At 35.8% G+C, this 15080-nt stretch overlaps 2 protein-coding genes across 4 annotated transcripts; both read left to right on the top strand.

Annotated features, from left to right (window-relative positions):
• Window positions 1–31: 31 nt before the first annotated feature.
• LOC143469055 (uncharacterized) lies at window positions 32–4798 on the top strand. 3 transcript variants are annotated; one of them, XM_076966609.1, is made up of 8 exons: window positions 32–1942; window positions 2179–2352; window positions 2515–2637; window positions 2730–2867; window positions 3042–3209; window positions 3279–3461; window positions 3522–3698; window positions 3859–4798. In XM_076966609.1, exons 5-8 carry the CDS (start codon window positions 3139–3141, stop codon window positions 4400–4402), a joined length of 975 nt encoding a protein of 324 aa, XP_076822724.1. In that variant the 5' UTR covers window positions 32–1942; window positions 2179–2352; window positions 2515–2637; window positions 2730–2867; window positions 3042–3138; the 3' UTR covers window positions 4403–4798. The 3 variants fall into 3 exon arrangements, with proteins under 3 accessions (XP_076822724.1, XP_076822725.1, XP_076822723.1); XM_076966610.1 differs by having other exon boundaries at window positions 2179–2550; XM_076966608.1 differs by having other exon boundaries at window positions 2179–2637.
• A 2419-nt stretch (window positions 4799–7217) lies between these two features.
• Window positions 7218–12703, top strand: LOC143468143 (sodium- and chloride-dependent betaine transporter-like). Its single transcript, XM_076965153.1, has 12 exons — window positions 7218–7435; window positions 7671–7802; window positions 8701–8971; window positions 9338–9470; window positions 9539–9673; window positions 10589–10692; window positions 10802–10895; window positions 11004–11147; window positions 11286–11426; window positions 11577–11783; window positions 11881–12048; window positions 12116–12703. The coding sequence occupies exons 1-12, from the start codon at window positions 7264–7266 to the stop codon at window positions 12185–12187; spliced, it is 1773 nt and encodes a 590-aa protein (XP_076821268.1). The 5' UTR covers window positions 7218–7263; the 3' UTR covers window positions 12188–12703.
• Window positions 12704–15080: the final 2377 nt, after the last annotated feature.

Below are 15080 nucleotides of genomic sequence, written 5' to 3'. Positions count from 1 at the left end.
TGACTACGAACGGCAAAGTGGCGTGGTCAGACTCAACATGTTTACGAGTGTATAGTTGCGATAAATTAGTGTTGTCCGACGCAACCACTTTTTAATTAAACTGCCCAGTATGGTTTGGCGAGGTTGTGTAGATGGGATCAAAATTGCTGAACGACTTTTAGGTACAGGGAACTGTTGGAGTTGTTCAGCGAAGTGTTATGCTGAGCAAGCTTGTTTAGAATATAAATTTTCGACAATTTTGAATAGTAAGCTCCGGTTAGGCAACTAGTAATACTTTTGTACGCGAACATGTCGTGATGTATCTGCCCCAGTATCCGCTTTTTGCTTTAAGTGTTGCAAACGTAAGCGGACGTAAAGTAAATTACCTCTTTGTATTGTAACAAGAGAATAGGATAATGAAACGCAATTCTTTATCATACGTATAAATCTTCTACCTTAAAGAAAAATTTTGTTTTTTCTTCTAGAAACATTCTGCCAAAATAATTTTTGAATCAAAATGGTGTAAAAACAGAATAAACCCAACTGCTTTCCTCAGTACAAACTACAAAGCATATAGAAGTGAGACCCTATAACGTCTCAGAGGAACTAACAGTCTGTGGAGTAAATAATACAAGTACTACAACAGATGAAAAGAATAAAATAAGTCACACATACACGTACTCGCAATAACCCATTACAAGAAGCACGTTATAATTTTTCTTACTGCTGCATTCCGGAATTTACATCACAAACAAAATCGGACTTGTCCACTGCTATAAGCTTTTTATCTCTGTCAAACAGCTCAAACTTACTTGCATTGACCAATAACTGAAGAACTGACACTGCTGTTTATTGAAAAGTTATTCGTAAATTCATTCAGAGGTTTGTTGTGACAGAGAAAGTTACCAGATATAGTCGAATCTGGTGAACAATTAAAAAAGATAGCTTGATATTTTATTCGTGTCACAGACAAAAGTATAGAATTACTTACATCAATAGATAGACATGGTTTAACGAAGGAAGCTACAGAAGGAAATAAATATTGAATCTATTCCACGAATAGACTTCTGAAAACTTAGAATTCGAATAGGTTGGACAAAACTGAAAGGTTTGTTTCAAACTGTTTGAAACAGTTTTGTTAGCAGTTGGTTATTTTATAAAAAACGTTGCTGGAAGCTATAGGTTATTGCAATTTCAATTTGAGTTGCTGAAGAAAAACATTGCGTTATTTGAGCGAGTGTAGAGGTTAGCAGAAACATAGTGTTTAGATTTTGTTAGTTGTTTGTTAGTTTAAGATGTTTTCAAATGTTGTGCGTTACTACTACAGTATACACTATATCGAATTTCAAAACTCTTATAAACTTTGCATCTGATTTTAAAGCACTGCATCTGATTTTCATTTCTTAATTTGCAAACAATAAATTACGATATTACAAGTTTTTCTCTATATAGCGAAATATGAGATATCGTATGGTATTTATGACATGTGAGTTACGCAAAAACATGTCACTCTCTTTATACGTTTAATCGAGAGTGTAACGTTCATTCATCAATAAAGTGCGTAAGTAACTGTAGAGTTGGCATATTTTTTTATTTCACATTTGCATATTCAGTATCCATATTCAGTTGCAAGTTGGTAAAGTGCTGAAGTAAAATATTAAATTTCCTTTTCAAACTAAGTTTTGCTGTGGAATGTTTGGGCAATCGTCTTGACACGCTACTTAGTACTGTGCTGTAGCAAAGAGGGCATCATGCAAAAAAATATGTTGTGGAAGTTACTGGCAGTATTATGCCTAGCGACAATTTATTACACCTTCACCATCTATTTAAAAAATGGAGGCAAAACTAGTCCATATGTCGCGCAAGCTTAAAGAAAAAATCAACAATATCCTCGTTCTAGTCTCTCCACTGAGTATGAATAAACGAAAATCCTTGAAAACCGAATTTATTCAGAAGATAAAAAGTAAGAGCGCTGTTGTACTTCTAATAGCACAAACTTACAATAAAGATTTAGAGCTTAAACTTTCAGTCCCAACAAAATAATATTTAACCAGCTCTCTTGTAGACATGTTAAAATACCTTAAGATACAAGTTAGTAGAAGTATAATTAATTAATTGCACTTTGTGCGTCCTGTTTATGTTTTAGTAACACATCGACAGCAAACGATTGAACTTAATTTATACGTTTTCTTTATTCAGCAACAAATTTTTGAAGAAGGGATTTCAGCGTTCAAGGTTATCTCTTGCGAATTTTTCACGGAAATTCCTCCGAAACCAAGAATATGCAAAGAAAAGCAAAAAGCAAGAACCGAGCTGACGCATTGAGCTATCAGTAGCAAAAATTTACAACAAATATTTAAATTTTTATTTCCAGTAAAACTATTGCCCTATTTTCTTGCAAACGTTCAACAAAATCCTGTGGTTTAGAAAAAAAAAACTTATTTAACTCTTCTAATGTATATGCTTTCTGTATCTTTTTGCCACAAACCTTTGACAGAAACACGATTGAACTTGAAAGAAGTTTTCTTTTATTAGACTCGAAGATTCGACGGAAAAAGTTATCCTATTCTGGTTTGTACCGTACGGAATCGACCGAACTGTACCTTTAGAATATCTGCATGAAACTAACAATGTAACTATAAACGATGTCAACAATGAGTAAGTGTGCAATTGAGTTCATGAACCGTATGCTTATTATGTAAAACTTTGTCAAGCTTTATTTCCAATAGTTAATCGTAGAAGCTTTCCAGGATAACCGTCGATTCAAAGATCTGCGGAAAGTGCCGACTCACATTTGATAGAACATTGATAAGTAAAAGTGATTCTGTCGTCTTTTATGTACCCGATGTCAACAAGCGGTCATACGACCTTCCAGAAAAATCCCTCAGGTTGACGAAACTCTATTTTATGTACAGTATTTTGGTTGCCCAAAATAGGTTATACCAGAGCTAAGCTGTGAGTACACGTAGTGTAAGCTACTCATCTTGTGTGCTGTTGTAATCAATTATTGTCATTGCCATGAACAATAAAAGCAACACAGGTTTTTTCGTTTAACAACGCAGACAGCAAAAGCAACTCTACATCTGGTGGCTACAGGAAAGCACTGCGGGAGTTCCCTTTCGAACTAAAGCTGTTCCAGATTTCTTCTTCAACTTGACAATGAGCGTCCGAAGATCATCCGGAGTGCATTCTCCGTATTCAACTTTACCTTGGATTCTCAAAATGCTGTGGTACAAACAGAAATAGAAATAAAACATTTGCATTCATGTCTGTCTAAGCAATAAAATTTTTATACACAGGAACAAGAAACATGGCCGCGATATCATGCACTTTATAGCGAAAGAGAAAAACGTGACACTGACTGACCCAGAAAGCCTGAATAAAGCCATCCACTCAGTTCCTGTAAACTCGTTTGGTGCAGCCAATATTGAACTTCACCAAAGTAACGCCGAGCTTAAGACGTTGCTTAACTATAAAAAAGGGTAAGAAAAACTGCTGAGAAAACAGAGAATTTAACCATTTAACAAGATTTTCTACGACAGGTTAATCGCATGGATAGTTAGTAATTGTGGAAACATTCCATCTTCGTATTTGCGTTTCGAATATGCAGACCTCCTCCGAAAATATGGTTTAAAAATCGATCAGTTTGGTCGATGTTCAGGAGTACCTTTTCCAATAGCAAGCAGATGGGACCCTTCGTTTAGAAAAGTTTTAAGCTTGTAAGTCACTGAAAATTTGAATTTAACTGTTAAATTAAGATGGCGTCAACTGTATACTGATGAATTGTTGTCGATTTAAATAACCAAGTTAATTGAATTTTATTTGGCGTATAATGCAGTTTAAGATATTTTGCAAAGTTGTAATCAGTTTTATGTCTAGATACAAGTTTTATCTTGCTTTCGAAAACGCATATCATTGTAATGGATACATGTCAGAGAAGCTTTGGTACAACGCTTTATACAGCGGAGCCGTTCCAATCATATTCGGACCGCACAAAGATGACATCAGTGCTGTCTTGCCACCGAAATCTTATATTCATACAGAGGATTTTAAAAATCCAGCAGATTTGGTGAAATATATTTATTACCTGGATAAAAACGTCACAGCATACGCCGAGTATTTAGAATGGAGAACTTGGGTCAAATTTCTGGACAAAAATGGCGAACTTTCATCAAATGTGGAAACGAATGCAGAATTTAATCTACTAAGCAAAGAGCAGTGCAAAACAATCTTGAAATATTTGAATCCAATTCCAAGTGGATTTTGTGGTTTGTGCCGAAAACTGCATGACCGGCACAGCAGCGACACCTACACGATAAAGTTGGTAAATGACTGGTGGGAAGGCACTGTCAGAAGAGAATGTATGGACGTAAACCTTGCTCGAAGCATGACAGGTTTGATAAAATCTTTACCGACAAGATAGAAATGGATACACTTATTAAAACTATCCCACTAATGGTTTTCACTTAAAACCATGTTTTTTTTTTAAAAACAATCGTAATTGCTGATAGTATTAGAACAGGCTTTCGAACCATGCTTTATGAATTGTTTACGCTACATTGCGCTTATGCTATACGAGCACAAGTTTGTCCAGCTGAGGAATAAAACACATTGTATTTAGCTTTCAAGCTAGTGAAAGTTTCTTTCAAATGATTGTGTTTTACTTTCGCTACCACACACTATTGTCGTCCCGCACAAATGATGTGATTCAATGCTTTGTTTGATGAAACTCCATACACTATCAAATTTACCTGACAACTTCCTCAGAACAAATTTATTCATACAGATTTTCCAGCAGAATACAAAACGAAGTGTATTAAGCAGAGATTCGAACAGTTTTCTGTAACCAGCCACAAATAGAAGATTAACACAGATATATAATCACTGACTGCATGAAACACTTATTAACACATTCAACAACTGCGTAAACAAAACGACGAACAAGCTGTAAATAAAGAATGTAGGCCTACGAAGCAGCTATAACAGCAAATAACAAAACATCCTTTTTAAAGCAAGAAGGGGATCACGAATGCGGTAGGGAAGAATTAAGCTGGTTGCAAGGAAAGGGCGAATGTTGCCTTTTAAAAAATATTATCTTGCAATAATATTAGTTGTGTTTATTTTATTCTATAAGTTAACCTTTGGATAAATCCAGAAGTGAAGCTCAAGTTTGTGAGAACGCTGGAAAATGCTGAAGTTTGAGCCTAACGTGTTCGAACTCGATCTCGTGCTTGGCAAAACCTTGATTTTACATTTTGTAAAAAAGTTATTGTGATCGTGATTTTAATGAAAAGAAAACTACTGTCTAATGTATCATATAACTACAAGTTCATAGCAGATAAACTACATTGTAGGCCGGGGGCTAAAAGGTGTCAATGGACCTACATTAAATCTTGTCTTCTCTACCATTTACAACAAAACAAAATGCATATGAAATATTTACAAACAGTATTACTCTAAACGTGTCATAAAAATAACTTGTTAAAAATATTTAACTAAAACATTCTCTTTAAATCTTATTTAAAAGTTTCGATTGTTTTATAAGCAAATAAACTTATATGTAGGTTATGATGGATTTAGGAAGTTGCATTGTGGTTTTACATTAGGGGAATTACTCGTCGACGCAATTTTTATTGCTTCTTCATTAATTGGAACCAATAAATTACAATATTCGACGACTTAACTTAATTTTGTAAATCAAGTTGTTTGTTTGCTACAATTTTTATATGCTGCTCAACATTTTACTGAACGTTTATGTACACGAATTCTTAGTATTAGCTGTTCTTCTATACCAATACGGTGCAAAGTAGCCCAACTTCACCGCGTTCTACAGATGGAAGCAACGTTTACGTGCCAAGTTTGGTTCGACAGAAAACAAGTGATGTTAAAGATTTAAGAACGAAATAAAGTTAGTTTCGCAAAACAATCATCCCTTATAATAAATGTAAAACAAACTAAGCCTAGTATTGGCTATACGCAAGATATAAAACTTTTCATGAGTTTGTTGAGTAGCTATTCGTGACTTTAAATGTGATGTAAGAATGGGTTTGCCATGTATAGGTTGTGTCTATCTTCTGCATTCTGCAAGCACGACAGCAAGCGGTAATAGCTTAAACAATAACGATTCATAGGTGGCCTCTTTGTACTATTTTCGATGATAATTTGAAGAAAAACCACAGAATGAAAACAGAAATCACGCTCTGTAGCAAGGACTCGAAAACGTCTAAAACTCGAAAACGCTTTGAATTTTATTTGCAATATTCATTTCAAAAAGTTGTTGTTGTACTAATGGTTGTATTCCCAGAATCACGGAAAAAATTCCTGTAAAGGGGCGAAATAAAATCAATTGAAAAAAATTGTGAAAAAACAATCACCTGGTCTAACACAAATACATGACTAAGGGATGCGAAAGTTTCACACAGCTACATATTTCGTACAATAACACATAAAGAAGCAAAATCAAGCTTCCAAAAGTTGATAGAAATAAACAAATGTTAACCTTTGGGGTTCTACGTTATTCAACTATTGCTTTTATACAGTAATAATGCGTAGGCTTATAAATAGACCTACTGTAAATTTCATGTTTATTTGCATATCGCTATACAGGACTTGACTGACAGCATTTCGATCAAGTAAAGATTTGACAAAAAAGCCACGTACTTGCAGACTTTTGTAGTAAACATGGCTATTTTTTTATAAAGATGTTCGTATTCAGGTGGGCCTATTTTTGCCAGTGGGCATGAAGCTGCAGCCCCATCATGCAGCCCCGTACGCCTTAATCCGCTACTGTACTTAGTACGTAGACTATACAGTTCGACAAGTTCGTACTTATACGTTATGATATGATAAGACATAAATGTTAGTACCCTTTACATCATCAACAAACTAGCTTAGCTAGAATTGTGAAGGAAATTGCTAGGAATTCAGCTGAACACCGGAAATAGCGTAGGTTTCATGAGAACGACACCGCTAATTCCGTAAATGCAAATGGCATTAAACTAATGTGCGTTAAGAATGGTGGAGCCTTTATCCAGCAAATGATATGCTGATATGATAAGTCAAACTTAATTTAACGTTGCACCCATTTCGTGTACTTTTTGGTAGCTTCTTGTTTCCGAGCATTGTTGCAGTTACGCAATTTAGCTTTTTCTTTTGTACACTGCACCGCAAAAGAATGCCAAGTAGATATATATTTGACAACATCGGTCATGATTTCAATTCTATAATGCAGTGTTCTAAGTAGTGATGAGAGTTGTGCAGTGTGTGTAAACTGTATAATAACTGATGGAGCGAAATACAAATAGTCAACAGGATGATTCGGTAGTAACAAACTCGAAGGAGAAAAAGCGACAGACGTGGAGTAGACCGTGGGATTTCTACATGTCAAGCGTTGGTGTCAGTATAGGCCTTGGAAATATTTGGAGGTTCCCTTATATGTGTTTTAAGTATGGAGGAGGTAAGAAATATGCAAATGAAACTATTGTTGTTTGGCTGTAACCAAACATTTTTCACAACAAGGGTTTACGACAATAAAACATAAAACAGCCGGCTCATAATGTGCTTAACTGGAGCTTAAGTAAAGCCTTAATTAAAATGTTCGTGTAAGTTAAAAACATTGCCTCTTGGTTTTTGCTCACTGCTATACAAATTCATTACCGTTCAATGACCAGTTATTATGTTCAATTTTTTAGGTGCATTTCTCATCCCATATTTGCTGACTCTCATTGTTATCGTATTCCCTCTGATGATTTTAGAAGTGTCACTAAGTCAGTCAGTAAGGAAAGGCTTAGCAGCATCATGGGCAACTATACCCTTGTTTAAAGGTATCATTCTGCACAACCCGAATTACACTTTTCTATAGTGGCCTATATTAGTTTCAAGCTTTATTACTGCGTAATTGCCGCGGAAAGTTCGTTTACAATTATATGACTGAACATTTCATGCATAGGCTACGAAGGAGTTGACTAAAGTATGGAGCTACTGTAAACCTTTTTTTCCCAGAGCATTCATATAATCAGCTAAGCGATAAACAATGCAACTTAAAAAGCCGTAAGAGATTGCATACTTCTGCGAAAGCAGCTGTGGAAAAAATATTTCACCGTTTGAATTTTTGCTGTGATGTGTGTAGATTTAGTTTTGATGATAGTTCATATTGTTGTTAACTGGGAACAGCTTTTTCGTCCGTAATGTGGTTTGGGTGGTCTAACCAAACCCAAATTTTGAAAAAAGATAGGGTGAATCTTCGTGTGTATCGAAGTCCGAAAAACAGAATAAAACAAGACAAATTATTAAATGTTGATCTAAAATAAACTTCATGCCCAAAGAAACGATCTCCAAGATAAGAAACGCTCAAATCACAAAAAAGCCTGATGGAAACAATTTCATTCCATAAAACAAGTGTTGATGTCTTCACCGAAGATGTTTCGAAAAGTTAAATCTCCTTAGGAAGCTGTGCTAATTTTCACATTCAACTCAATTTAAGGTGTAATTGTACAAATGTACAATGCGTAATTGTCCGCAATAACCAATAAGAATAGCTAAAAAAGGAAAAGCTGTTAACATGGGTCGAAACGAAAGAATTTGATCCATCATAATATCCTATAACTTGTATCACAGCGGAGTTAACTAAAACGTATCCTAAAATTGCAAACAAGGTTCACGAATAATAAAATGAAAATGTAATAAAAATCGACGTTAAAATAGTTTTATTTTACAATGCAGGTATTTCCATTGCGAGCGCGATGATTTTATTCCATACAAACCTTTCCTACCCGGTGATATTGACTTGGGTTTTCAAATATCTCGTCTCCAGTTTCTCCTCAAACTTGCCCTGGATGAGTTGTGATAATGAATGGAACACTGAACACTGCGTCAGCTTATGGGAGAAGCAATATTTAGATGATACCAACAACGCATCGATGATCACAGTTTCAAATGTAACAAATCAAACAGGTCAAATACTTGGAACATCTTCAGCCGAAGAATTTTGGAAGTAAGTTTATTTAGTTCCCACTAAATGTAGCAACATTTATTATAATCAGTACCAAAACGTTATAAAAATAGAACCACTCCCAAACTAAAGTTACAGCAGCAATTCCCATAAAAAATCTCTTTCCTTTACTAACCCACCACAGGACGCTTTTACATCGATCTTCGTTTGTAACTGGATTGCTTAACTTAGGTTGTGAAAACATGTTAAAAACTGTTAACTTTAAAACGTTACTGCATCACCAAGGTACAAACTGGTTGACTCAAACATACAAACAAACTAACATTAGAAAAACTTAATCTTAAAAGTTGAAAGCACTTTGTATAGAAAAATTACACTGCACTGCATAATACACAACGTTTTTTTTAGTTATGGAGTCTTAAGAATATCAAATGGTCTTAGTGAAATAGGACGCCTGAACGGAGAACTTGTCCTTTACTTGACCTTTATCTGGATTCTTGGATATTTTGCAATTTTTAAAGGAATTAAGTGGTCAGCTAAGGTACAAATAATGGTCGAGCTATAGCTTGGATCACGTTTCTTCAGCTAAAATCGTGCTGTACACTGCAGGTTATTTACGTCACAGCAACGCTTCCACTTATTTTAATAATAATCGTCATGGCCAGAGGAGTAACACTGGAGGGCGCGTCTGTTGGAATTTACTACTATCTAAAGCCAAATATGACACAGCTGGAGAATCCCGAGGTAAAATAAAACAAATTGTCTGTTTAGTCGGTGGGAAGCCGGGGTAAGGATTTGGACACCTGCAGGTACCAAACCATCAAATACTTACTTGCATGCAATGCAATTCAGTCAAATACGCGTAACTTTTATGCTAATAGTTGCTTTAAGCTTTCCTTTAAGCCAGGGGTTCCCAACCGGTGGTACGCGTACCACTAGTGATACGCTGGAGCTTTTCAGGTGGTACGCGAGCAGCTCTCCGTTGCATGCGATATACAGTATAGTAGTATAACAATTTAAATTTGAGTTGCTAAAATATGCGAACAACACTTTTATTTCTTTCCGTACTAAATTCTCTGCACTCAGTAAGCTACTTTTGTCGATCTTGCTGCCTGCTGTCATTGTTATTAATACAATGCTGCTGTGCGAATATTGGATCAAATTAGTTGTTTTGAAAATAGTGGTACGTGTTGACAATCCGTGGTGGCTAAGTGGTACGAGAACATAAAAAGGTTGGGAACCCCTGCTTTAAGCTAAGGTTCCCTTTAAGCTGTGCAACTGTACGAATGCCAGCTGCTTCCATGAGAAAACAACACTTAATAATGATAACGAGAAACTTTTTCATGGCATAAATTTGCTGTATTTTCCAACCAAGAGTAACGAAACCCATGTTAATCTATTTAGACAACCCAAAGAAAACAAAAACCCCTTTCAACCGCCATTCCATAAAATGTGTTGTGATTATGGTCAAATTTGTCTCCTGTATATGTAGGTCACAATATGAACTGTAGAAAATATATCTTAAGTACTGGGCGAAGTTCCACCACCTGCAACAATTATAATATACAGTTCTTCTTCCAGTAGAGACTGCTTATTACACAGTTCCCTACTTTTTGAACACAGCTGATTGAAATGCTTTCTAAAATTTGCATTATATAGGTCTGGATTGCGGCTGCCACTCAGGTATTATATACTAGTGGTGTATGCGCGGGAGCAGTTTTAACTTTGGGTAGCTACAACAACTATGATCACAACTTTATCAGGTAGGTTATTTAAAATTTATATAATATGCATCTTGAACGGTCTCTTGATTTCTTTAGTTAACCAAAAACCAACCTTAGCAAATTGAATGATGATTGCCGTTTCGCGCAGGGACGTGACGATGATCGCATTTTCTAATAGCTTCGCGAGCTTTGTTTGTGGTTTTGCTGTATTTTCCACTCTAGGATCAATGGCGTTTCGCCAGGTGTAGTAAATTTAAACTTCTTTTTTAAACAGTTTTAGAAAAAATTTGTAAACTTGTAAAAATTTTCCTTTAAATATTCTCAACTTACAACCTTGTTATATCAACCAGAACTTAACGATGAATGAGGTTGTCCAATCAGGACCAGGACTGGTGTTCATAGCTTATCCACAAGCGTTAGCTTTGCTCCCTCTACCGCAATTATGGAATGTTCTATTCTTTCTCACAATATTGCTGTTGGGATTTGATTCACAGGTTTAAGTCAAAAACCGATGGGCAAAATAATAACTGGTTAACTGTTATAAATCACGTTTTGGCTCAAGATTGAAACGACAAGTGATTAATGTTTGCCAACACAGTCCAAGTTGGGTTACTGGTAACTGTTTTTCGCAGTTTGTGTACGTGGAGAGCTTCTGTGCGTTTTTTATGGACAGTTATCCTCGCTTACGAAATTTTCACAAATATTCCCGAGAAATATTCTTTGCGGTCTGTAACGCTGGATTTTGTTTGCTTGGTATTATTTTCGTGACAGAGGTAAATATGACTAGGTCGTTTGAAACATAACGAATTCTATCATGTAAGAAAAAACCTTTCCGGCACTATTTTCATAGATAAAAAGGTGTGATCCAAATTTATGCCTTCCAAAGGTTTAGCTTTGTTACTATGTCCAATTCATATCAACAGGGTGGCGTTTACGTTTTCGAAATATTCAACACATATGGCTCGGCAGGTTGGTCCGTATTCTTAGTGGCTACGTGTGAGTTTGTAGCGGTTGGTTGGGTGTACGGTGCTGATCGTCACTGGGACGAAATCAACCGAATGGTTGGATATTCCAGGATACGATTTGTGGTTGCTTTGGTTTGGAAATATATTGGACCGGCAATTTGCATGGTGAGGAATTTACATACTTGTTTGACGAATTTCCAAACAATGCTCTAAAAATCTAAAATCTATGCGGTAGATAAACCATATCACAATTACTCTGTAGACGATCTCTATCTACTACGTGACCGCACACAGCCCCCTCTCTTATGCAAGTTACGTCTATCCACCGTGGGCACAAGCAATATGTCATATTGTTGCGACTAGTTCTGCCATGTGCATTCCACTATACGCGTTCTATCTCGTTGTTACTTCAAGGAAACCTTGGTCACAGGTAAGGCATAATAGGATAAAATGATATTTAAGGTATAGCTAACACATCCTTCTTTCTGGTTGTATAGTTACGTCGGAAGGTAAATACAGAAGAAACAAAACATGAAAATATCATCAGCGAAGAAGAAGAAATGTTGTAAAATAAAGTTTTTAAGCTTGATATTATTATTGCTATTAGCTTTTTATTGTGTTCCCGATTGCAATTACCAAGTCTAATTTTCGTATATCTCTCCTTTCAAAATTATTGAGGATTCAAAAAACAATAATTAATACATTATGTACATAGACAGGTTACTGTTACAGATTTGCAAAAACAAAGCCTGATAGTATTTTGACATGTTGGCTGTTTTAGCTTTTCTTGTTACTTGTTATGGGTCAATATATTACAACGAGTACAGTATATCATTTTACACCGTAAAAGAAAAGCTTCAGTTATTCCTATTGTTACATAACAAATGAATACGGATCATTGTGCAGTAAATTATGTACATAGACAGTTTACTGTCATAGATTTGCAAAAAATAGCCTAATAAAATACATGTTTTTGACGTATTGGCTGTTTTAGCTTTTCTTGTTACTTGCTATGGCTTGTCAATATATTACAACGAGTACAATATATCATTTTATACCGTAAAAATAAAGTTATTTCTATTGTTACTTAACAAATGAATACGGATCATTGAAATCATAAGTATGTCAGTTGGATTTCGCTACGGATTGGAACAGAAAAAGCTTGTCATACACTAACGTGGGAATATCTATCTTCTGCAGTTTCGACAGCAAGCTGCAGCAAGGCGTAGAGCAAAAAAAATTCTTAGCTATACTGTTTGTAGTCTTTCCGATGCTATAGTTTCAAGGAAAACATCAAAATGGAAACGGAAATACCAAATCGACCGAGAGAAGCACGTTCTGCAGTAATGTATCGAAAGCGTAACATTTGAAAACAAAATAGCAAAGACTCGAAAACGTACAATCGCTTTATCAATTGGGGTTACTTTACTCGACTAACAACCTATTTGTCACCTGGTTGCATCTATAGTTCCGCTTTATAGGTTCATTTATGGCATATTATCTTGTTGTTTCTTGAAAGAAACATTATGGTAAAATGAAACGACTAAAAGAAGAAGCACCATGGTCTGCTTGACGTACATGTATCTTTCTTTATACAGTTACGTCAAAAGTTAAACACAAAAGCAACAAACTACAAAAGTTACATCAGTGGGAGAAAATGATTTTATAATCGATTCATTTCACTATGTAGTCCATTTGAGAATGAAACAATGCCGTTTTGTTAACAAAAAATGTCTTTCCATCGTCGAAAGGTTTCCATTCATGTGGTAGTGTCGTAATAAGAAGAGTTACGGCTGCGGCATTGAAGAGATTCTGAAAGCGTTTTCAGGTTACCTATAGCAAACATAACTCGTTTTTGAAAACCATTTAACCGAGACCAGGTGCGTAGAAAGTGTACGATAAATGCGAAAACTTGTCTAAATCTTTACTCGTTTGAAAGCTTTTTCTCCGACACCGAACATTTGGTGTCGATCTTGAAACAGAAGGTGATAATGGGCCAGTTGTATAATGACATGACCCTAACTATGTTTAGAATTATTGGACTGAAGAGTAGTTAACGGAGGCGTCAAACCATGAGTGGGCGATTTTTATGTAAAAAGCGCAAGTTGGACATTGAAAGGCGTTTGATAACAGATGAGCTAAAAGTTCATGTTTTAATAAAGGACACATCAAAATAAATTTCTATAATTTTCTCACAAATTTTTTTCTGTCAATGCAGTGCAGGAAATTAACAGTTTGTTTTTAAACGTTGCAATGTCTGAAATTTGTAAGCGGTGAACAAAGTTCAACCTTAAAAGCAGTTGCTGTATTTTACGACGAGTTAAATGCAGCATTTTGCAAGTAAATATCACCTTTGGCCTTCGTTGCAAAAATTAGCTGTTTTAGCGTTACTGACTAACACATAACACAGGCCAAAAATTTTTATTTTTTCAAAAGGCATCATGATATGTTAGATCGATTTAGGGGTATATCAGGGGCGCTGAGTCCGAAAATACGTTTGCTGACTTGGCCCAAGTTTTTGAGGTATTGCTTCTTCCTACATAAACCACGACAAGTATGCTAGTGAGTAACATAGGTTAATAAAAACTGAAGCCATGTGAAGCAGCTATTTAGTTTTTCCCAAATGTTGAGTTGTCTGGCACGAATTTTTCGCTTGGGAGGTAAATAAGGCCTTAGATTAGTTTATATCATCTCCCATCAAGCACTAACATAAGCTTTGTAGCGCACTGATAAGGCAATAGTTAATTTTATCCTGAAAGTTATCAGTTAAAGGCTATTTTGCTGAATAGACAGCTTACACTAATTCATCCTCCCACTTGATCTGAAGAATTATGTCAAATGACAGGTATCTCATCACCGACGATTAGTAGGCTCAAAGTTAACATGCTTTTTTAAAGTCAGGATATAGATAACGCACCTTAAGCCATGACTTTAATTTTTGCTTTAACATTTTCAGAAATTTTAATTCACGGGTGTTTTAAGTATATTTTATTAAAATGAGTGGTACAGTTAGATGGAGAAAGTGTTGTAATGACCCTGATGTGTTTTTCTACATCTGTGGCGAGCACACGATGAAGAAGCTGGGATTCAATGTGCGAGACTTCACCAAGAGAGCTTACAAAGCGTACTTTGGCATGAAGTCGGGAGATCAACGTTAATGCTGGGCACCTCACATGGTCTGCAAGCATTGCACTGAAACTTTGTGCTTATGGACGCAAGGTAAAGTTAAATCTATGTGATTTGGAATCCATATGGTTTGGCGCGAGCCTAAGAATCACCATGATAATTGTTATTTTTGCATGAATGACATGTCAGGTTGGAACCAAAACAAGAAGAATTCATGGCACTACCCCAACATTGACTCTGCTTTACGGCCAGCTGCACACTGCCCTGAAATTCCTGTTCCAGTTTTTACGTCCCTGCCAGATCTGATTTCGGATGAAGCTGCGATGTTGGATGTAG

The sequence above is a fragment of the Clavelina lepadiformis genome, chromosome 8, assembly GCF_947623445.1.
Source record: "Clavelina lepadiformis chromosome 8, kaClaLepa1.1, whole genome shotgun sequence".
NCBI classification, from domain to species: Eukaryota; Metazoa; Chordata; class Ascidiacea; order Aplousobranchia; family Clavelinidae; genus Clavelina; species Clavelina lepadiformis.
Note: the sequence above shows the minus strand (reverse complement) of the source record. Positions and strands in the feature narration are given on the sequence as shown.